General features: G+C 43.0%; 2 protein-coding genes across 5 annotated transcripts in view; one reads left to right on the top strand and one right to left on the bottom strand.

Moving 5' to 3' along the window:
* LOC137623145 (nucleolar and coiled-body phosphoprotein 1-like) overlaps positions 1-24,694 on the top strand; it is a 524,118-nt gene that overhangs the window by 152,733 nt on the left and 346,691 nt on the right. The window lies entirely within an intron of this gene.
* Positions 771-24,508, bottom strand: LOC137623782 (RING finger protein 37-like). The gene is made up of 6 exons (XM_068354596.1): positions 24,372-24,508; positions 21,850-21,934; positions 12,982-13,738; positions 12,292-12,400; positions 4,457-4,573; positions 771-1,745 (listed from the first exon to the last, which is right to left on the bottom strand). The coding sequence occupies exons 2-6, from the start codon at positions 21,928-21,930 to the stop codon at positions 965-967; spliced, it is 1,845 nt and encodes a 614-aa protein (XP_068210697.1). The 5' UTR covers positions 21,931-21,934; positions 24,372-24,508; the 3' UTR covers positions 771-964.

The raw sequence follows: 24,694 nt of genomic DNA, 5'->3' as shown, positions 1-24,694 counted from the left end.
AGAAGGAAGTACCAGACTTACTCATTCTTGGCATTTTGTAATGAATGGGCATTCTTCTCAATTTGATCAGCTTCAAGGAATGCTATTATATTATTACCAGAAAAGGCCATACATGAATAGTATGGAAAATAGCCATCTGCTTAAAAAGTTGATGAATGCAAGAGTTGATGGGAGAGGTACAAGAGGAAGGCCAAGTTTTGGGTGGATGGAGTTAAGAAAGCTCTAGGTGATAGGAGGATAGATGTGAGAGAGGCAAAAGAGCGTGCTGGAAATGGGAATGAATGGCGAGCGATTGTGATGCAGTTCCGATAGGTCGCCTTGGTGACCGCCGAGATAGCAGCAGTAGGGGATTCGGCATAGGAAATTTCATTTGTGGTGGATAATGGGGGAGAGTGGGCTGTTGCATCCTAGCAGTACCAACAAAACTCAACTGAATCCCTCGTCAGACTGGGAGACGGTAAGTGAAGAAAAGTCCCCTTTTGTTTTATTTTATATGTCTGCTACCCTTCAAAATTGGGGGAAGTGCCTCGGTAGATGGAGATGGATCAATAGTACTAGTCAGCTTCAAAATTTCATACTAATAAAAGGAGAGTGCTGAACTAGCAAATGTACCTGTTACATGGCTTCTTTAGATGATAAACATTAAAAGTAGTTTATAGTATGTGTAAGAAAAGTTTGTATTTTTTCAAACCATGTTCTATATTCCAAATAAATATGAAGAATACTTGAAGCACAGCTAGTATGGCATCCAAACATTTAGATGGACAGAGAAAGCTATTTGGTGGTTAAATAAAGACAGGTAAAATAAATAAGAATTGAATATTTCTTGGCACCCACAAAATAAAAATGGTATGTATAATTATTATAACTGCAAAAAAATTTTTGTCTTACATAATTTTAATATCAATACATAAATTAATTGAAATCACTGCAATTTACATGAAAAGGTTAATGAAAGTCAAAATTACTCTGTTGAAAAAATACTCTTTTTGTGATATCTGGACACCTCTGATCTCTTACATTCTAGCTTGCACACTGAACAAGTCACTGTACTCCCAGTTTGTAGACACAAACATTTTCGACACACAAGATGCCTGCAGAGCAAACTGTAAAGATCCTTTTTTTCACTACAAGAACAACTAAATGAATTCTTAGAGGCTAATTCAAGGGCACTCATATTTTCTGGCTTAGCATCCCCTTGAATTAGGGTGTCTGGTTTTCCTAGTCCCCTCTGGTTCGGCACCTTCGGCCCAGCACCTATTTGCCGTGTATAAGAGAGAGCACTACCTATCATATGTACCAACCCGTGGCGGCTATTAGCTGGCCTCTGTACAGATGAACTCTGAGGCGGTTTATTGATTTGACTTCTCCTTTGTCTCAAGTTCTGATAGTAAGATAAATGATCAGACTTATCACTTTTTATACTGGACAATTCATTTCCTTCTGGGCACTGAGATACTTGAATATCAGCTGATTTTGAGGTGCCAGGTTTATTCATGGGCAACTCCTTAGTTCTTGCCTTTCCATCCCTCGGATGGGTATCACGGTCCCGTTGCAATTCCGCGCGACTCTCCTCCGCGGTATTAACGGTCTCGTCGAGCTTCCTCTTCGTGCCATGGCTAACACTATTTTTTCTATAGCCATTAACAACACCGTTCGAACTGCTTGACTGACGCGCTCCACTCGTGGATAAGGTTCGACCGCATGACTGAACCAGAGGATGATCAGTATTCAGTAAAATGAACCTGCAAAATACAAAAAGAAAACTTCAACATCATAGTCATCTAGGTGTTCTGAAAAGCATGTATAGTACAGACTACTAAATAGAATACTAAGACTGGCCTTTGGATGACATACACAAATATTTATAGAACAAACAAGTGTGTTGGTACGCCTGCGCATGTGCCCACAAATACTTTAGCCCCAAGCAGTTTAATACTGTACCTCGCTTTTGCATAGTCTGGACCATACTGCAAGGAAAAAGTAAAGCTGGGAGGCAAAAAGTTGCATTAATATATGCATGAAAAAATCAATATACTAAATATTTTCAGTACAGTATACATTTCACTGCAACTCAAATAATTAAAACTTCCAAACTCTATTAATTACCTCCACCAATGAAGTTGAACGAGGTTATGTTTTACCCCTTGTTTGTGTTTTTTTTTTGTGTGTGATTCTGAACAGCCTTCTAACCACAATTTTAATCATAGAGTAATGAAACTTACAGGCATTAACTGTTATGTATAAAGCTGAAAATGATTAAATTTTGGAAGGTCAAGGTCAAAGGTCTAGCAAAATGTCCAATCGTTATCACGGCGACTTCAAACTTGGTTCATATATGAGTGCATGAAAATCCACCCCAGTCAATACATATTAAGGTTAAAGGTCAAGAAATAACCTGCCATGGCAGAGTTCTCCACTCTACTGAGTGCCCTTCTAGTTAAAACTATCTTGAATGTCAATTTTTATAGGGAGACCGGGCTGATAAGGCTCTGTAGGATCTAACAGAGGACTCTTCTTGGAAAGAAGTTATTTTATACTCATACTAATTATCTGAATTGTAATGGGAACACCAGAATGTTTGTTTTGAAGTACAGTAAGTATGTTGTGATGAAGAATAAAGTGAAGACTGGTGAAAAGGATGAAGATTTTAACCCCAAAGTTTAAATCAAGAGGATTGGATTAGATATATGAATTTAGGCTATATAGTGTGTCACTGGAGCCAATAAGGCCTTTCAATAAAAATTACAAGAGGTTGGACATCAAAAAGTAAGCAGATACTATAGAATCTGTCCCCCACCATTATTATTATTATTATTATTATTATTATTATTATTATTAGCTAAGCTACAACCCTAGTTATAAAAACCAGGATGCTATAAACCCAAGGGCTCCAACTGGGAAAAATAGTCTAATGAGGAAGAAGTAATGAAAAATCAAAATAAAATATTTTAAGAACAGTAACATTAAAATTAATCTTTCTTATACAAACTATAAAAACTTCAAAAAAGAAAAAGAAAATTAGAGAAATAAGTTAGAATAGTGTGCGCAATTGTACCCTCAAGCAAGAGAACTCTACCCCAAGACAGTTGAAGACCATGGTACAGAAGCTATGGCACTAACCAAGACTAGAGAACAAAGGTTTGATTTTGGAGTGTTCTTCTCCATGAAGAGCTGCTTATCATAGCTAAAGAGTCTCTTTTAGCTTTACCAAGAGGAAAGTTGCCACTGAACCATTACAGTACAGTAATTAACCCTTTGAGCAATGAATTATTGTTTGATAATCTCAGTGTTGTCAGGTGTTTAAGCACATGGGAGAATGTGGAAAGAATAGACTAGACTATTCAGTGTATATGTAGGCAAAGGGAAAATTATTGGTAATGAGAGAGAGGGATCCAAAGTAAATTAGTACAGGCTTGCCAGTCAAAGGACCCAATAACTCTCTAGCGGCAGTATCTCAACTGGTTAGATAGTATTATATCAGATTCCTCTCTTGTTCAGTTAATTTTTCCTTTGCCTACACATACAGCCAATAGCCTGGCCTATTCTTTTCACAGTCTCCTCTGTCCTCATACACCTGACAACACTAAGATTACCAAACAATTCTTCTTTAATCAAGGGGTGAACTACGGTATTGTAACTGTTCACTGGCTACTTTCCACGTGGTAAGAGTAGAAGAGAATCTTTAGCTATGGTAAACAAATCTTCTGTGAGACGGACACTCCAAAATTAATCCATTGTTCTCTAGACTTGGGTAGTGCCATAGCCTTTGTACCATGGACTTCCACTGTCTTGGGTTAGAGTTCTCTTACTTAAAGATACACTCAGGCACACTATCGGTTTTATTTCCTTTTCTCACTGGGCTATTTTCCCTGTTGGAGCCCTTGGTCTTATAACATCTGGCTTTTCCAACTTGGGTTGTGGCTTAGGTAATAATAATAATAATAATAATAATAATAATAACTGATTGTTGAAATAGAACGGCTTTGAGACTTTCAGTTGCATATACTGAAAAACCGTTACCCTGAGGCTTTGCAGAGATAAGTGTCAAGGCATGACATTTTCAAGATTCCTGTGGAATCAACGAGAGCAAGGCATAGGATAAGTCTCCTCCAGTACTGGAGGTGTGAGCTCTTAACATTATTCATGCTACAATGAAAGTGGAAACCTGTGGAGGTAGTGAAACCAGTGTACTTCATGTGGTGTATTGTAAGCATTACTTTGCAACACCCCTTTGACCTCTAAGTCTCATCGCTCATCATTGCTGTGCGACCTTAAGAAGTTTTTAGCACGGTTAGCCCTTAACCTAGTATATAAAAGAAATTAATGTACAACTATAGAATAATTTTAAAAAATCAGAAAACATTGAACTGCCTTCCATTGTGACAGTGATATCATTCCTTTATTTAGTAACGAGGTTCCAATTTACAAAATTAGAATCATCACACATACTCACCTGTCGATACGAGCTTTCAGAGGGACGTTGGGGGCGGGCATTTGTCTATGCTTGAAAGGCACACCGGTGAATGGATCTGAAGCAGGACGGCCCCATATTGCTTCATTGGCAATAAATCTGGAATTGATCAGAACAAATTTAATTTCCATAACATAAATATTTGATATATATTCTGGTTTCCTTAATTATACTTATAGAAAACAATTTTAGCCTTCTTTTATGGGAGAAAAATAAAGAAATGAAGTTGTACTCCAAAGACCTTAGCAATAAATAGACATTCTTGTCACAGTTTGAAGGTTTAAAGGCCGCTTATGAATGGCAGAAGCAAGGCACAATGACATTTCCCTATCAAGCAAGACAATGCCCTAGAGACTGACCATATATATACATACTGTATAATAAGCACCCAAAGCCCCCTCTCCACCCAAGCTAGGACCAAGGAGGACCAGGCAATGGCTGCTGATGACTCAGCAGATAGACCTATAGGCTCCCAAAACCCCCCATCCTTAGCTCACAAGGATGGTGAGGTTGCAGTGACCAAAGACACCAGCGAGTTTGAACGGGACTCGAACCCCAGTCTGGCGTTCACCAGTCAGGGACGTTACCACATCGGCCACCTTAAAGTATTTGGCTCTCGAGTTCCCAAAAGGGTTGTAAACATAGAGATAACAAACGTTTGAAATGCAATAACAAAAGACTTTAAATTATCAGTGCTGATTTACATATTAGGCCTTGTTTTTTTTATAATCAAGAGGGATCTCTATATCTTAAAACTTTATTTTCAATATTAAACTTACCCGATAATCATGTAGCTGTCAACTCCGTTGCCCGACAGAATTCTATGGAGGGATACGCCAGCTATCACAATACTAGAAGGGGGTGTACTTACCAGCGCCACCTGTGGCCAGGTACTCAATCATTTGTTGTTGACACCTCCTCAATTATTCCTCTGTCGTGCTTCCGGCTAGACGTTCTGGGATACGCTTATGGTCTTCGAGTTTATTCACGGATATTTGGTGAAGTATTCTCTCAGATTAACGGCTGTCGCTTTACTGGAATCCTTCTTATATTAGCTAGATAGCTTTTATATAATACTGATATAACGGTTAACGAATTTTGCTTGTTTTTGGATCACCCTTTGGCTAACTCTTTGAAACAAGATGTCTGACGTTTCGCAAGCCCCCTCCCATAGACGATGTAGGTCTTGCAATAGGCGTATTCCGAAGGCCTCGGTAGATCCTCACACCGCTTGTTCTGACTGTAGGGACAGGCCCTGTCTTTTAGAAAATCGATGTGAGGAATGCGCCGGACTTTCGGAATTGGAATTTGTCCGTCTTTTAAAATATTCATCTAAGTTAGAGAGAGGTAGAGTTAGGAGAAGTTCTTCTCACTCTTCTATGTTTTCCTCACCTCATGATCCCCTACCTTTTCCTACCCCTGTAGTGGCTACCCCCGAACCTACTGTGTGCCCTCCGCCTGATATGTCAGTTGTTTTGCGTGCTATTCAGGCTTTAGGCGATAAAGTAGAATCAGTGGTAAGTGACCATAAGTCTCTGATGGCCGAAGTTAAAGAACTGAAGGTCAAGAGTGCAGTGGGTGGAATTAGTGCCAGTGCTGTGACGAGTGCTAGTGTCGGTGCAGTGCCAAGTGCTAGTGGTGCCAGTGTGGTGCGTGAGGATTTTTCTGTGCGAGCCAGTCGTCCTCCCAGTCCGGGACCTCTTGCAAGCTCCCATGCCCAGGGGAGAAGCAATGTCGAAGGGCTTAAGGGTTCGACAGGCCTTGTTAGGCGCACAGAACTATCCTCGGTGGTTGCGGGCGTGTCTTCCTTAGACCGTCACTCCCACCTGCAGACGATTGAGCCCGTCTTATTCTCGTCCGCTGATCAACTAGCAGGGAAGAAACGTTGGTCTCAGGTCTCGAGACCGCTTAAACGTAGAGTCCAGTCCGCGAGTGCTCAGCCAGGTTGCAGTCATTGGCTCAGCTCTGACTCGCCTCAGTCATCTGTCGACTGTACTCCGCCCAAGAGGAGTAAGGTTCTGCCTAAACAGAGCCCGACTGTTAAGACTTTACCTCAGTCTGTTATCGTTTCTGCCGATCCCAAGTGGACCCTGCTTCAGTCCATGCAAGCTCAGCTTTCGGACTTGATGCGTGAGTGTCGGGCTGAGAGTGTTGCACCTCCTCCTCCGCCTACACTCCCTCCGCCTGTTCTCGCTCCGCCTGTGCTCGCCCCGCCTGCACTTGCTCCGCCTGGTCGCAGCACCATCTGCCAGGCGTACGATGTTGAGCCACTTTCGGAGTTCGCTGTTCCCAGTGGTGTTCAGCCTCAGCCTTCTTTAAGGCAACCCTTGCTTTGGGATCAGGAGAGTTATTCCACTCTTCCTCCGCCTCCCCTTGCTGCTCCACCAGTGGTGCAACTCTCGGTTGGGGTACAACAACCTCTCCCTTCCATGAGTCAGTCTGCTCAGCCATCGCTGCAGCGAGCTCAACCCTCCTCAAGGCAAGCTCCTCTACACCCTGGACTTGCGCCTCAGGAGCCTCAGCTTGCGAGAACTTTACCTTGTTCTGCGCAGCCTCAACCTCATCATGCTCCGCTCATCTCACAGGAACAGGAACGGACTACTCCGCCTCCGTCCTCCGCTCAGCTTGTGCAATCCTTGGGTTCAACCTCTCTTGCTAGGAGTCAACCTCCTTCACCCATGCGCCTGCCTTCTGCTTCGTCTGTTGTTCAGCCTTTGCAGTCTGAGCCTCAGGTTTTCCCTCAACAGTTACTGGAAGAGGAAACCACTGTTATTGTTCCTACCCGTTCTGACTCTGCGGTTCAGCATTCTGGTCCGATCGCTTCGCTACCCTCTGCTGATGAGGTGTCGGATGATGAGGAGGCACACCTTGATCCCTCATCAGACGTGGACGAATCTAAGCTTTCTCCACTTTCGATTGATTTTCGTAAGGTCTTGGCTCTACTCAGGGAGATTTACCCAGACCACTTCGTCTCTGCTATTCCCCGCTCTCCACCATCTGAGTTTTCGCTGGGCGTACAACAAGCTAAGTCCAACTATACTAAGCTTGTCCTAGCTAGATCCTCCAAGAGGGCTTTAAGGATCTTAGGGGAGTGGCTGCAGTCTAAACAACACCTTGGCAAGACTTCCTTCATGTTCCCTCCAACGAAGCTCGCTTCGAAAGGTTGCGTTTGGTATGCCACAGGGGAAGCACCAGGCTTAGGAGTACCTGCCTCTGCCCAGGCTGACTTCTCAAGTCTGGTGGACTTGCCTCGGAGAACTGCTATGAGACGCTCGAAGGTTTGTTGGACCTTCTCAGACCTGGATCATTTACTGAAAGGGTTGTTCAGAGCATTTGAAATGTTCAACTTTCTCGACTGGTGCCTGGGGGCCCTCAGCAAGAAAACCTCTCCTGCGGACAAAGATTCTGCCATGCTATTAATGTCCTGCATGGATAAGGCCATCAGAGATGGATCGGGTGAGCTAGCGTCGTTATTTGTATCAGGGGTGTTGAAGAAAAGGGAACAACTGTGTACCTTCCTTTCCGCCAGCATTACACCTTGCCAACGGTCACAACTCCTTTTTGCTCCTCTCTCAAAGTTCCTCTTTCCCGAGGAGCTAGTTAAGGACTTGTCTGCTGCCCTGATACAAAAGGACACGCACGATCTTGTAGCCTCATCGGCTCGTAAGTCTAAGGTTGCCACCTCAGTCCCCAAGACTTATCGCTCCCCAGTGGCTGATACCCCGGCTACGAGGTTCATACCGCCCTTTCGTGGTAGAGCCCCCAGCCGAGGAAGCTCCCGCCCAGACTCTCACAGGAGCAAGTCTAGGAAAGGATCCAGGACATCTAAGGGAAAGAACTGACTCTCAGTTTCTCCAGACAACAGTAGGAGCCAGACTCAAGATCTTCTGGCGAGCCTGGGAGAAGAGAGGTGCAGACGCACAGTCTGTCAGTTGGCTGAGGTACGGTTACAGGATTCCATTCTGCCTCAAACCACCTCTGACCACATCGCCCATCAACCTCTCTCCCAACTACAAAGAAGAGGACAAGAGGCTAGCATTGCAACAGGAGGTGTCGCTACTTGTGCAGAAGAAGGCAGTGGTTATAGTCCGGGACCATCAATCCCCGGGCTTCTACAACCGTCTCTTTCTTGTAGCCAAGAAGACAGGAGGTTGGAGACCGGTGCTGGACGTCAGCTCTCTCAATGAGTATGTCACCAAGCAGACGTTCACGATGGAGACGACCAAGTCGGTCTTAGCAGCGGTCAGACAGGAGGACTGGATGGTCTCGTTGGACTTGAAAGATGCATACTTTCACGTTCCCATTCATCCAGACTCCCAACCTTTCCTGAGATTCGTTTTCGGAAAGGTTGTCTATCAGTTCCAAGCCCTGTGTTTTGGCCTAAGCACAGCTCCTATGGTCTTTACTCATCTGATGAGGAATGTAGCGAAATTCCTACACTTATCGAACATCAGAGCCTCCCTCTACCTAGACGACTGGCTGTTGAGAGCCTCCACGAGTCGTCGTTGTCTGGAGAACCTCAATTGGACTTTAGACTTAATCAGAGACCTAGGTCTATTAGTCAATATAGAGAAATCTCAACTCATTCCCTCCCAATCCATTGTGTACCTGGGAATGGAGATTCAGAGTCAGGATTTTCGGGCTTTTCCATCGGCCCCCAGGATAAACCAAGCCCTAGAGTGCATCATGAGCATGCTGAAGAGGAGCAATTGCTCAGTGAGACAGTGGATGAGTCTCACAGGGACCCTCTCATCACTGGCCCTGTTTGTCGAGCTAGGAAGACTCCACCTCCGCCCTCTTCAATTCCATCTTGCTGCTCATTGGGACAAGGGGTCGACTCTAGAAGCAGTCTCTATCCCTATCAACCAAGAGATGAAGACCACTCTCCTGTGGTGGAAGCACAATCTCCTTCTCAAGGAGGGTCTATCATTGGCCATCCAGACCCCCAATCTTCATCTCTTCTCAGATGCATCGGACTCGGGCTGGGGTGCGACCTTGGACGGACGGGAATGCTCAGGAGTATGGAACAAGGAACAAGGATTACTCCACATCAACTGCAAGGAACTGTTAGCAGTTCATTTAGCCCTGTTGAACTTCAAGTCCCTCCTGCTAGGCAAAGTGGTGGAGGTGAATTCAGACAACACCACAGCCTTGGCTTACATCTCCAAGCAAGGAGGGACCCATTCGAGGAGCCTTTACGAGATCGCAAGGGACCTCCTCATTTGGTCAAGAGGTCTAAACCTCACTCTGGTCACGAGGTTCATCCAGGGCGATATGAATGTTTCAGCGGATCGCCTCAGCAGAAGGAATCAGGTCATTCCCACGGAATGGACCCTCCACAAGAGTGTGTGCAACAGACTTTGGACCTTGTGGGGTCAACCTACCATAGATCTGTTTGCCACCTCCATAACCAAGAGACTTCCGCTTTATTGTTCCCCTGTTCCAGACCCTGCAGCGGTTCATGTGGATGCTTTTCTTCTGAACTGGTCCCATCTCGACCTGTACGCATTCCCTCCGTTCAAGATAATAAACAAAGTTCTGCAGAAATTCGTCTCGCACGAAGGGACACGGCTGACGCTGGTTGCTCCCCTTTGGCCTGCAAGAGAATGGTACACAGAGGTACTGCAATGGCTAGTCGACTTCCCCAGGACTCTACCTCTAAGAGTGGACCTTCTACGTCAACCACACGTAGACAGGTTGCACCCAAACCTCCACGCTCTTCGGCTGACTGCCTTCAGACTGTCGAAAGATTCGCTAGAGCTAGAGGCTTTTCGAAGGAGGCAGCCAGTGCGATTGCCAGAGCTAGAAGAGTTTCCACTCGTAGAGTCTACCAGTCTAAATGGGAGGTCTTCCGAAGCTGGTGTAGAGCCAATTCAATATCCTCTACCAATACCTCTGTGATCCAAATAGCTGACTTCCTTCTACATCTTAGGAATGAGAGATCCCTTTCTACACCTACGATTAAAGGATATAGGAGCATGTTGGCCTCAGTTCTCCGTCACAGAGGTTTGGACCTGTCTTCCAACAAGGACCTTCAAGACATTCTCAAGTCTTTTGAGACGTCTAAAGAACGTCGTCTTTCCACTCCAGGCTGGAATCTAGACGTAGTCTTAAGGTTCCTTATGACATCTAGGTTCGAACCTCTCCAGTCAGCTTCCTTCAAGGATCTTACCCTCAAGACTGCTTTTCTCGTTTGCCTTGCAACAGCTAAGAGAGTCAGTGAGGTTCATGCCTTCAGCAAGAACATTGGTTTTACAACCGAATCTGCAACATGTTCTTTTCAGCTTGGATTCCTAGCAAAGAACGAACTTCCTTCACGTCCTTGGCCTAGATCGTTCGAAATACCTAGCCTCTCCAACATGGTAGGTAACGAACTAGAGAGAGTTCTTTGCCCTGTCAGAGCTCTCAAATATTATCTGAAGAGGTCTAAACCTATTCGAGGACAGTCAGAAGCTTTATGGTGTGCCATCAAGAAACCCTCGAGACCCATGTCCAAGAATGGGCTTTCGTACTATATAAGGCTTCTGATCAGAGAAGCACATTCTCACCTAAAGGAGGAAGACCTTGCATTGCTGAAGGTAAGGACCCACGAAGTAAGAGCTGTAGCTACTTCGTTGGCCTTTAATAAAAACCGTTCTCTGCAGAGCATAATGGATGCAACCTATTGGAGGAGCAAGTCAGTGTTTGCATCATTTTATCTGAAAGATGTCCAGTCTCTTTACGAGAACTGCTACACCCTGGGACCATTCGTAGCAGCGAGTGCAGTAGTAGGTGAGGGCTCAGCCACTACATTCCCTTAATCCCATAACCTTTTTTAACCTTTCTCTTGAATACTTTTATTGTTGTTTTTTACGGTTGTTACGGTAGGCTAAGAAGCCTTCCGCATCCTTGGATTTGGCGGGTGGTCTATTCATTCTTGAGAAGCGCCTGGGTTAAAGGTTTGGTAGAGGTCCTTTAGTAGGGGTTGCAACCCCGTGTACTTTGGCACCTTTGGGTTGATTCAGCCTCCAAGGGGAACGCTGCGCTCAGTAAGGAAGACGAACTTTAAATAAAGAGGCAGAGTAACGGTTCTATTCGACTTCCTTACCAGGTACTTATTATTTCATTGTTATTTGAGATAACTGTTATATGAAATATGGGATACTTAGCTATCCTTTAATCTTGTACACTGGTTTTCACCCACCTCCCTGGGTGTGAATCAGCTACATGATTATCGGGTAAGTTTAATATTGAAAAATGTTATTTTTATTAATAAAATAAATTTTTGAATATACTTACCCGATAATCATGATTTAATCGACCCTCCCTTTCCTCCCCAGAGAGAACCAGTGGACCGAGGAATAATTGAGGAGGTGTCAACAACAAATGATTGAGTACCTGGCCACAGGTGGCGCTGGTAAGTACACCCCCTTCTAGTATTGTGATAGCTGGCGTATCCCTCCATAGAATTCTGTCGGGCAACGGAGTTGACAGCTACATGATTATCGGGTAAGTATATTCAAAAATTTATTTTATTAATAAAAATAACATTTTTATCCACTAAATGCCAAACTTTCAACTGGGCTCCATAAGGCACTAGAAGAGTCGGAAGACCCATGCCTAATGGCTGAGGACTATGAAGCGTGAAGTCAGAGATGATGAATGGAGAAGTATTGATTTAAAAGCTCAAGATAGAGACAACTGGTGAAATCTAACCATAGGAGGAGATGATGAATTGCCACTAATAAGCAGGTTCAAAACTTAAATAATTACGGCAAATACAGTACCTAATGACATATGAAGACTAGCTTCAAAGGTCTTGGTTGTCTAATACTAACCTATCGAGTGTGTCTGCATCTATGGAATGGCCAGAGGGTAGAAGGAGAGGAACTGTCATAACTTCACAGGTAAGAGGATCCAGAAAATCTTCGGGTACCTCGGTTGAAACTGAAACAAATGATTATCTTCCTTGGAATCATTCCTGGATCATTAAATATACAATATCAGTACAGATAGAAAATAAAAAAAAATTGTTTTACCTTGTCAACACTTGATATATTTTAAGGTTTTAATAACATTACTACTATAGTAAGGTACCATTATTGAACTCAACAATTCTATAAACTGCTCGTTCAACGTTTAAAGAATGAAAAAATTAATTTGATGTGTGAATTTGAATCAGTTAGGCTAGAAAGCAAGTTCTTATTTAAATTGATGATTTGAACTGAATTTATGAAGTCTGGCCATGAGGCCCAGTCCTTGGGCTACAAGAAGCCACTCAATGATGGAACTATGAAGTAAAAGAAGAGGTTGGACAGAAAGATGGAGGAAAGGAGGTATAGTAAGGGCCTAAAGGACCTTGTAAAAAAATGTCTGAAGTTCAGTGCCTATACTGATGGCATTTTTGAAATTTTTCACATTCATTTGCAATAATTGATGAATGGTTAAGGCTTTTGAAAAGGGTTTACCATAGGATTTCAACCTATTATCTTTCAAAACTAAAAAAAACTACATTAACAGATTTATACCTTTGTCCTTAGAAGCTTCTGTATCAGATTCCTTATGCATTACCTCTTCACACTGCGAGTTATAAATACGTGGAACAGTGATCGTTTCTTTAGAGCGGGATTGTCCAAACCAACGACTCATTACTTCCTTCCTCAGGACCTTACTAGTTGTAATTCCGGGCTGGCCCCAAATTTCAAGAGACTGCAAGACAGGAGGAATGGTCCCATTAGTTCTTAAGATTCTCATAGTCAGTTTTCTGACAGATCTGAGAGCTGCTCTGTTGGTGTGTTTCAAAGCTCCTCTGTAAATCTTCTGCGCATCTGATACATTATCCTTGGGCATCCTTACTCTCATCCAGTGCTTGTAATGATGATTCCTCAAAATGACACACTCCTCTCCCTGAGTGTAAAATGTCCCAACGCAATAGTTTACATCGTCGTTACCCTCGATCTTTTGTGAATCTTGAATTGGCTGCAAACTAGATGAAGGGGCAGAGGAGTCTCTTCTAGGCTGTGCATTATAATTCGACGAGTTATGTTTGTTCGAGACAGATTCGGAGACAGACCTAGTTGCATCGGCTTGGTCTTTATTCTGAATGGACTCTTCTGGATATGTGAAGACAGAAAATGCTGTACTACATTTCTGGTCAATGCTAACGTTAAGTTTGATATGGCTAACATCAATAGGAACTTTGAAGATGGTGGTAATGTCAGCAGGCGGTCGTATAAAGTATTCGCCCATGTACCCTCTTCTTCTCTTTGTTGGGTCTTCACTAATCTGGAAAAATGTTATTTTCATTAGTAAAATAAATTTTTGAATATACTTACCCGATAATCATGTAGCTGTCAACTCCGTTGCCCGACAGAATTCTATGGAGGGATACGCCAGCTATCACAATACTAGAAGGGGGTGTACTTACCAGCGCCACCTGTGGCCAGGTACTCAAGTACTTCTTGTTGACACCTCCTCAATTATTCCTCGGTCCCACTGGTTCTCTATGGGGAGGAAGGGAGGGTCAATTAAATCATGATTATCGGGTAAGTATATTCAAAAATTTATTTTACTAATGAAAATAACATTTTTCAATATTAAACTTACCCGATAATCATGTAGCTGATTCACACCCAGGGGGGTGGGTGAAAACCAGTGTACAAGATTAAAGGATAGCTAAGTATCCCATATTTCATATAACAGTTATCTCAAATAACAATGAAATAATAAGTACCTGGTAAGGAAGTCGAATTGAACCGTTACTCTGTCTCTTTTTTAAGTTCGTCTTCCTTACTGAGCGCAGCGTTCCTCTTGGAGGCTGAATCAACCCAAAGGTGCTAAAGTATACAGGGCTGCAACCCATACTAAAGGACCTCATCACAACCTTTAACCTCGGCGCTTCTCAAGAAAGAATTGACCACCCGCCAAATCAACAAGGATGTGGAAGGCTTCTTAGCCGACCGAACAACCCATAAAAAGTATTCAAGAGAAAGGTTAAAAAGTTATGGAATTATGGGAATGTAGTGGCTGAGCCCTCGCCTACTACTGCATTCGTTGCTACGAATGGACCCAGGGTGTAGCAGTACTCGTAAAGAGACTGGACATCTTTGAGATAGAATGATGCGAACACTGACTTGCTTCTCCAATAGGTTGCATCCATAACACTCTGCAGAGAACGGTTTTGTTTGAAGGCCACTGAAGTAGCCACAGCTCTCACTTCATGTGTCCTTACCTTCAGCAAAGCAAGGTCTTCTTCCTTCAGATGAGAATTTGCTTCTCTAATCAGAAGCCTGATGTAGTAAGAAACTGAGTTCTTAGACATTGGTAGAGAAGGCTTCTTGATAGCACACCATAAGGCTTCTGATTGTCCTCGTAATGGTTTTGACCTTCTTAGATAGTACTTAAGAGCTCTAACAGGGCAAAGTACTCTCTCTAGTTCGTTCCCCACCATGTTGGACAGGCTTGGGATCTCGAACGACTTAGGGTAAGGACGGGAAGGAAGCTCGTTTTAGCCAAAAAAAAACCGAGCCGCAAGGAACATGTAGCCGTTTCAGATGTGAAACCTATGTTCCTGCTGAAGGCGTGGATCTCACTTACTCTTTTACCTGTTGCTAAGCACACGAGGAAAAGAGTTTCTAATGTGAGGTCCTTAAAAGAGGCTGATTGGAACGGTTCAAATCCTGATGACATTAGGAACCTTAGGACCACGTCTAGATTCCAGCCTGGAGTGGACAACCGACGTTCCTTTGAGGTCTCAACAGACCTAAGGAGGTCCTGTAGATCTTTGTTGGAGGAAAGATCCAAGCCTCTGTGGCGGAAAACCGCTGCCAACATACTTCTGTAACCCTTGATCGTAGGAGCTGATAGGGATTTTACGTTCCTTAGATGTAACAGGAAGTCAGCAATCTGGGTTACAGTGGTACTGGTTGAGGAAAACTGCATTGGCCTTGCACCAGCTTCGGAAGACTTCCCATTAAGACTGATAGACTCTGAGAGTGGATGTCGTCCTTGCTCTGGCAATCGTTCTGGCTGCCTCCTTCGAAAAGTCTCTAGTTCTTGAGAGACTTTCGATAGTCTGAAGGCAGTCAGACGAAGAGCGTGGAGGTTTGGGTGTACCTTCTTTACGTGAGGTTGACGCAGAAGGTCCACTCTAGGAGGAAGAGTCCTGGGAACGTCGACCAGTCATTGCAGTACCTCGGTGAACCCTTCTCTCGCGGGTCAGAGGGGAGCAACCAACGTCAACCGTGTCCCTTTGTGAGAGGCGAACTTCTGAAGTACCCTGTTGACAATCTTGAACGGCGGGAATGCATACAGGTTGAGATGGGACCAATCCAGCAGAAAGGCATCCACGCGAACTGCTGCTGGGTCTGGAATCGGAGAACAATACAAGAGGAGCTTCTTGGTCATCGAGGTAGCGAATAGAACTATGGTTGGCTGACCCCACAGGGCCCAAAGTCTGCTGCAAACATTCTTGTGAAGGGTCCAGTCTGTGGGGAAGGCCTGACCCTTACGGCTGAGGCGATCTGCCATGACATTCATATCGCCCTGAATGAGCCTCGTTACCAGCGTGAGCTTTCGATCTTTGACCAAATGAGGAGGTCCCTTGCGAACTTGAACAACTTCCTCGAATGAGTCCCTCTCTGCTTGGAGATGTAAGCCAAGGCTGTGGTGTAGTCGGAGTTCACCTCCACCACCTTGTCAAGCTGGAGGGACTTGAAGTTTATCAAGGCCAGATGAACTGCCAACAACTCCTTGCAATAGATGTGAAGTGTCCTTTGCTCCTGATTCCATGTTCCCGAGCATTCCTGTCCGTCCAGTGTCGCACCCCAGCCCGTGTCCGATGCGTCCGAGAAGAGACGGTGGTCGGGGGTCTGAACAGCCAAAGGTAGACCTTCCTTGAGAAGAATGCTGTTCTTCCACCACGTTAGAGTAGACCTCATCTCTTCGGAAACAGGAACTGAGCCCGTCTCTAGCGTCAAGTCCTTTATCCAGTGAGCAGCTAGATGATACTGAAGGGGGCGGAGGTGGAGTCTCCCTAACTCGATGAACAGGGCCAGCGATGAAAGTGTCCCTGTTAGACTCATCCCCTGCCTGACTAAGCATCGGTTCCTTCTCAGCATGCTCTGGATGCATTCTAGGGCTTGGAAGATCCTTGGGGCCGACGGACAAGTCCGAAAAGCTCGACTCTGAAGATCCATACCCAAGGAAACAATGGTCTGGGATGGAACGAGCTGAGACTCCTCAAAATTGACCAGGAGGCCCAGTTCCTTGGTCAGATCCATAGTCCATTTGAAAATCTCCAGACAGCGACGACTTGTGGGAGCTCTTAAAAGCCAGTCGTCTGACGGAGCCGGACACAAGATCATGATACTGCTGCACAGTCTGTAAACTGTCAATCATGGGCAAGCGAGGAAGTACAGTGACAACCCGAATCTGTCTAGACTATCTGGGTCGTACAGACAACTCCTTAACGGGTTGCTGAGGTTGCCGCACTGCGTCACAACAAGTCCCTTCTGTTGGTTGTTGAACGTCTTCCCCGTGACACATTGACTCCGTAAACAAAAAATCCTCTAACAAGGACTAAGCTTGGACTGCATGTCATGCAACACAGCTCAAGGTCTATGGGAGCAGGTGTGGTAACAGACGGGATTAGCGGCTGAAGTGGAACCATTACCTTCCCTGTAAGCATGTAATGCTTAAATAAAAGTCCATAAGAGGTTATGCAGCTAAAGGCTCCCTCCAAATGACAGAGTCCTCAAGGGAATATCAGAAGGAGGGAGAAAAGAACTTTCTCATCTACAGGGACCTTATCCTAGAAAAGCTAAGTTCTCTGAGTGAGGGTTCACTGGTGTAAAAGCAGCAGACTAGAAGGCAACGTTATGAAACTGCTTGACAGTCTAGTGAGTTGGCAACAACCCAAGATATGTTGAGAAGCATGCGGTAAGGTATGCAGAGCATGATGAATGCAGAGTATGCTGTATGCAGAGCATGCTGTATGTAGAGCATGTTGTATGCAGAGCATGCTGAATGCAGAGCATGCTGTATGCAGAGCATGTTGTATGCAGAGCATGCTGAATGCAGAGCATGCTGAATGCTGAGCATGTAGTAAGCAGAGCCTGCTGTAAGGAAAGCAGAGCGTGTGCATGGCGTTTAACATTCTTAGAAATTCCATGACCAGTGCTAGAGTGCTTTATGCATGCTTGCATGGGGTTTAAAAATCAACATAATGTTTACCTTACATTCATAACTCATGATTCATATTTTTGCCATGGTTTGAAAATGGAGGTAAGGTATGCTGAACAGCAGAGTCAGAACGAGCTGGAACAACAACAGTGGAAGGTGCAGAAAGTTCCTGTTCCTGTGGAATGAGTGGAGCGTGAAGAGACCGAGGTTGCGCAGAACAAGGTAAAGTTCCCGCAAGCAGAGGTGTCTGAGGTGCAGGAACAGGGTGCACGGGTTGAGCTCGGTGCAGCAGCTGAGGAGACTGACTCACAGGTGGAAGAGGTTGTACTACCACCGAGAGTTGCACCACCGGTGGAGCAGCCAGGGGAGGAGGAGGAAGAGTGGAGTAATCCTCCTGATCCCAAACCGAAGGTTGCCTTAAAGAAGGCTGAGGCTGAACAACACTGGGAACAGCGAACACAGAAAGAGGTTCAACATCGTACGCCTGGCAGAAGGTGCTGCGACTGGGTGCAGCGAGTGCAGGCGGGTTGAGCACAGGCTGAACGGGTGCAGGTGGAGGTGCAACACTCTCAGCCCGACATTCACGCAACAGGTCCGAAAGCTGTGCTTGCATGGACTGTAGTAGAGTCCACAACATCGTACGCCTGGCAGATGGTGCTGCGACTGGGTGCAGCGAGTGCAGGCGGGTTGAGCACAGGCTGAAAGGGTGCAGGTGGAGGTGCAACACTCTCAGCCCGATACTCACGCAACAGGTCCGAAAGCTGTGCTTGCATGGACTGTAGTAGAGTCCACAACATCGTACGCCTGGCAGATGGTGCTGCGACTGGGTGCAGCGAGTGCAGGCGGGTGCAGCACAGGCTGAACGGGTGCAGCCGGTTGGTGCACCACCGGTGCAGGCGGGTGCAGCACAGGCTGAACGGGTGCAGGCGGTTGGTGCACCACCGGTGCAGGAGGAGGAGGAGGTGCAACACTCTCAGCACGACACTCACGCATCAGGTCCGAAAGCTGTGCTGCATGGACTGTAGTAGAGTCCACAACATCGTACGCCTGGCAGGTGGTACTGCGATCAGGCGGAGCGAGCATAGGCGGGGGGGAGTGTAGGCGCACTCTCAGCCCGACAAAATGATGACTGAGGAGAGTCAGAGCTAACCCAATGACTGCATCCGGGTTGTTGAACTTTACTTCGTACGTCTGGCATAGGTCTGGACTTTACGTTTAAGAGGTCTAGAGACCTGAGACCAGCGTTACTCTGCCTTATTTTCTCCTCTAAATCTCTTCTGCAGACGAGCAAAATAAGGGCTCAATCGTCTGCGGGTGGGAGTGACGGTCTCGGTAAGACACGCCCACAACCACCGAGGATACTTCTGTGCGCCGATCAAGGCCTGCCGAACCCTTTTGCCCTTCGACATTGCTTCTCCCCTGGGCTTGGGAGCTTGCAAGAGGTCCCGGACTGGGAGAACGACTGGCGCGCACAAAAGTACCCTCACGCATAACACTGACATCAATCACTTATCACTTTGATTTCTGTTTGCACTTATTTCACTGAACTCGAAACTTTAAGTGGTTTGTACCTGAAACACGCAATTCTATCCTTCTCAAAAGTTAGTAATTGCGAAAACAGAATTACAATGTAACAGAAAAATCTAATGAAAGAAAATTCAGTGGCTGGAAAGAGACTAAACACTAGATCACTCTAGAAACGTTTAGTTTCTTCCCCTAAAGAGACTAGGGATAAGAGCAAAACGATAACGACGTTACTCGCACGCCTGGCAGGCTTGAGGGAAACGTTTATCCTCTTTCTCCCTCCGTCTCTATCTCTCTCTCTCTCTCTCTCTCTCTTGACTTAGAACCTGAGAGAAGAGCCCAATCATATATATCGTTAAAACATATTATTGTTAAAGGAAAAAACTGAAATATTTCCCAAAAGTTCCTTATTAGGATCAAAACCATTAAGTTAAGAAAGAATGAACAAAACGCTAGACACGGTTACTCTTACTGCAATGTGAAACCGTGAACATTCTTTCTCTATCGTAACGATAGAGTGCAAGTTGAAACGTTCTGAACGTCAACAACTGCCGAGACAAACAAAACGTTAGTTCAACTTTGAAAAAGTACGAGACTATCAAAGAAATTCTTTCAAAGACCTTAAAATAGCATAATATGTTAACAGGTAAAACCGAAATGACGGGCTCAAAGTTTATTAACTTCGGTAAAAGACCGCCTACTATTAGGAAGGTCGAATATAAACAAATATAAAAATTAATTTTAATAAGTTTATAATAAAAGGAAGTTAATCGAAGAGGCCTATAAGAGGCGGAGAGATATAAAATAAATCTATAACTTTTGTTAAGCAAAATTAAGAAAGAGAGTCTATACTCTCTTAGACACCAACACTTCCGTCTAAGGGAAGGGTCGGCCATTGAAAGGTGAACGAGAGTTCATACTCTCTTCGTCACCAAAAATAATCAAATTAATTCCAAAAGCTAACTAAGCTAAAATAGAAGTTTCCAGTAAAGCGACAGCCGAAATCAAAGAGAAATACTTCACCAAAGTCGTGAAAATACTCCAAGAACATAAGCGTATCCCAGAACGTCTTGCCGGAAGCACGACAGAGGAATAATTGAGGAGGTGTCAACAAGAAGTACTTGAGTACCTGGCCACAGGTGGCGCTGGTAAGAACACCCCCTTCTAGTATTGTGATAGCTGGCGTATCCCTCCATAGAATTCTGTCGGGCAACGGAGTTGACAGCTACATGATTATCGGGTAAGTTTAATATTGAAAATGAAGAAGTTCTTAATAATCAGGCCATAAATTATAAAGATAATGAAGATCATAAACTAGTAGGAAGTAAAATTCATTAAATTTATGAAACCCTCATTGGTTCCGTGACTAAATATGTACTATAGGTATATAAGTTTCCTTCAAAAAAGTAAGCAGATGTATAGAATGTTTACAAATGTGAAAAGCTTTGAGGGCAGCACAGCAACTAATTATCTTTGGCAGTACTTTTCAAAGGGTTATGAGAAGTCAGAATAATACAAAATTTTTACCTACATACATACATATAGCAAGGCACTTCCCCCAAATTTGGGGGGTAGCCGACATCAACAAATGAAACAAAAACAAAAAAAGGGGACCTCTACTCTCTACGTTCCTCCCAGCCTAACAAGGGACTCAACCGAGTTCAGCTGGTACTTCTAGGGTGCCACAGCCCACCCTCCCCTGTTATCCACCACAGATGAAGCTTCATAATGCTGAATCCCCTACTGCTGCTACCTCCGCGGTCATCTAAGGCATCGGAGGAAGCCTTATATACAAGTAAACAGGGTTATTTACACAGTTTATAAAGAAATCAAATTCTAATGAAGATAGAAACACGCAGCAATCATTCAGATGTACTAAATAGCACAGAATGCTGCTAGATCGAGGTTTCAGATCTGGAAACAATGCTGATAATGTTTTCAGTGGAAAATTAAGCTTTCCCTTTCAAGAAGCTATCATCGCAGTGCTCACAGAAAGTGTTGGCTGAGGGATCACAAGAACAATATGTAAAAGAGTTAATGTAATCCAGTTATACTTTGAAGTAAGAAGAACTAACAAGAAAGAAAATTATCAAATTAATCAGAGATTTGAGAATATAGATACAGTTCATCCATTTTTATCTGTTCCCTCTTACAAGTGACAGATAAAGTAATGGCTGGAATGAAGCCCATGTGATACAAAATTAACTCTTAAGTAAGAAAAACTTCAGCAAGTATGTGACAAACAATCAGAGAAAATTATAGTAAAAGTTAATGTATTTAAAAATAAAATAAAAAAGGTCAACAGACTTCTGTTCTACCTTGAAGGAGAGACTTTGAATACTGGAATGCATGTAGAGATTACATATAATGGGATTATAATAAAAAAAAGGTTATCCAGAAGTTGCAGCAACCAAAGAAACTAGTGAGCAAGCTAGAGCAGGACTCGATCCCCAGTCTGGCAATCACCAGGCAAGAGCATTTCCAACAGGCCACAGCAACCCTTTGTGAAGCAACATTGTTCTAGTTTTATGCAAAAAAAAAAAAAAAAAAAAAAACTAATTTAAGCTGTAACTTGTCTCACCTCCAAAGCTGGTAAAGTAACTGGAAGATGTAAAACTATTATTTTGTTTGTATCTTTCTATGAACATAAATGTTACTAGTAACTGACGTATGTAAAACTCGGTACTTACAAGGTTACAAACTTCTCTGCCATCTGCCTCCGGCTTATTTGTTATGATTGACGGGTCCAGGCATCCTGCACAGAAATTCATTCTTCTGTGGGGGTAAAAAGGGACAACATTTAATTGATTAATCACATAAAAGTATAACCTAAAAAACCATTTGTGTTTTAAAGCACAGATAAATATCACTCCTGAACACAAATAATTAATTGAAAATCCACTGATAAGGGAAATTATAATTAAAACAAATTATGGAACATGAAATTGAACTCTAACAAAACTCTAAGTCTGACTGCAAGTAGGTCGAGGACAGTGGCTTCTCAACATCCAGATCTTTGTGTTGATAATGTTTCTATAACTATATACAACTTTAAAATTTTAGGTGTTATTCTTGATTGCAAATTTACTTTTGAGAAACACATTCAATCTGTTCCTTCAATTGCACAATAAATTGGCATATGGAGAAAGTCTTTTAAGATTTTTGATGGTCAATTGAGAAAGTCTTTTAAGATTTTTGATGGTCGATTGAGAAAGTCTTTTAAGATTTTTGATGGTCAATTGAGAAAGTCTTTTAAGATTTTTGATTGTCAATCTATCCTGAGGAAATATCCTAATTCTTCCATTGTACCATGTTCTGAGTATTGTTCTCTCGTCTGGTCTTCAGTTGACTCTCATCTTAATTTGCAGTCTGATAAAGTCCTTATCCCTAATCTGGATATTAATCTCCAGTAGTGTCATTCGATTAGTTCTTTGTGTATGATGCGTAAGGTTTTTCATAAATCTGACCATCCTTTGCATTCAAATCTTCCCAGAGTATACCATCAAGTATGTAGAACCAGGTATGCAGTTAATTCTAACAGTCTTGCCTTCTCCATCATAAGGCTTAATACTGTACAGCTACCTCGGTAAATATATACAGTTCAGGAGACTACTTTTTATCGTCTCCGAATTGGTCACACTCGGTTGAAACAGAGGATTTTGATGACTGGGCAACACCAGCCATATTGCAACAACTGTTTGGTACCCTTGACAGTGAGGCACTTGTTGACCGAATGCCCCACTTTAAGCACCTTAAGAAATAGATATCTGTTTGAGGCTCAAGGTGATACTGGCAGGTTTATCCTTGCCAAGATTCTTGAACATGATGTGTCTTACTATGATAGCAGTATTTTTAGATTTATTTCTGAAGCAGGTCTTCTGAAATCTATTTAACTTTTATAAGGACATCTTTGCTTTTATTGTTTTAAGTTGATATTTCCTTTTATTCTTTATTTTTAACAAATTATATTGGCATCAATGACCTTAGAGGTCAGGATGCCAGAAAACTCCAAACCAATCAATATACAGTTCAGTATTACCAATTACCTTAGAATCCTGTTTTATGTAGCAACTGTTATCAAGAATGTGTTCGAGTTTAAGAGGAGTTAAAGCGATATGGGTTTTTATGGTTTCTTATAGTATAATACAATATTGGTCAAGACTTTGGAAAAGACATGATTGAATATAACTCTTAAAACTCGCTATTTTGATTTTAAGATTCTTAAGTAGATAACTACCAATAAGATACTAATTTTTGTTAAAAATTCCATGGGGTATATGTATGATAGCGGCCACCTGTATGTATGATGACAGGCGACTAAGAATACTGCTGCGTAAGGGGGTCGCAGGGGGCCGTTAGGTAAGTAGGTAAGGACATGGCTTTTAGGTTAGGTTAGGTTAGGTGAGGAAGCTTAGGTTAGTTGGTGGCCATTTTTTATGCACACAGGAAGAACTGGCCGCTGATATACAAAGGCTCCAATTCCTTTTATATGAAAATTGTACGATACAATAATTTTACTGGGATATGTACTAACCTATCGTACGCCTACTTGACCTGACCTAATTAGCTATTTCCTCACGTAACCTGTGGGGTTAAACCCTATACCTTGCTAACCCCACCTTTATAGTAAGGAAGCATTGAAGAACACGTAACGGCTTCTCACTTATCCTCCCCCCTAGTTTCTTAGACTGGGTTAAGTCTATTAGGGGTGCAGATATCTATGGTTATCTAGGGATACGCCCCTGATTATACACGATATCTTCGGATAGTCGTTCTGGGGGTTAGAACCCCGTGATACCTGACGGTAATTCTTTTTTTATATCAGTCGCAGAAATTTTATATAGTAGGAAGCTGCCGAAGCAACAAAAAGCGACCTTCCATCAGGACGACATGGCTCGAGCCCAAAAAGAATACAGTAAGTTTTTATTTTATAAATATTTACAACATTGAAGAATACTTTGTTTTTATTCTATAGGGTTTAAAATAAGCGAGTTATGCTTGTCTGTCTATGTACAAATACACATAAATATATACAAATAATGATAGGCTAAATAATACACCGATACAGTCATAGTTTTGCCTCATAATAATATTTAACAATCATAAAAATATCATGACATATTGATAATGATATTTTACATTTTTATTTTAATTGAAATATACTAAATAACACAACCGTAATTGTCCCTTTGAAAAATGTAAGAAAACTCACCTTAATTATCAATTGTAACGGTAGTATGTCCTATAATAAATCTTGATAAATTATATTTCTCAAAAGTGTAACTGCAATTGAAGTCGCAAATTGTAAAAGTTTGTTTACAATTTGCAGACGTTGCCCTATGAATGACGTCACTGTGACGTCATCAAGCTAGAGTAGTTAGCCATGCCGGAGGTAACTTGTATTTATAATTTATAAATGAATTACTACAACATTATCATATGCAAATAATATCACTTGGATAGTTATCTGTCTAATAATTGTCATTTGAAAATTAATACTCTTAAATTATCGTATATTTCTTGTTTAGAAATTAA

The sequence above is a fragment of the Palaemon carinicauda genome, chromosome 30 (assembly GCF_036898095.1).
Source record: "Palaemon carinicauda isolate YSFRI2023 chromosome 30, ASM3689809v2, whole genome shotgun sequence".
NCBI lineage: Eukaryota > Metazoa > Arthropoda > Malacostraca > Decapoda > Palaemonidae > Palaemon > Palaemon carinicauda.
This window is presented reverse-complemented; position numbering and strand designations above follow the sequence as displayed.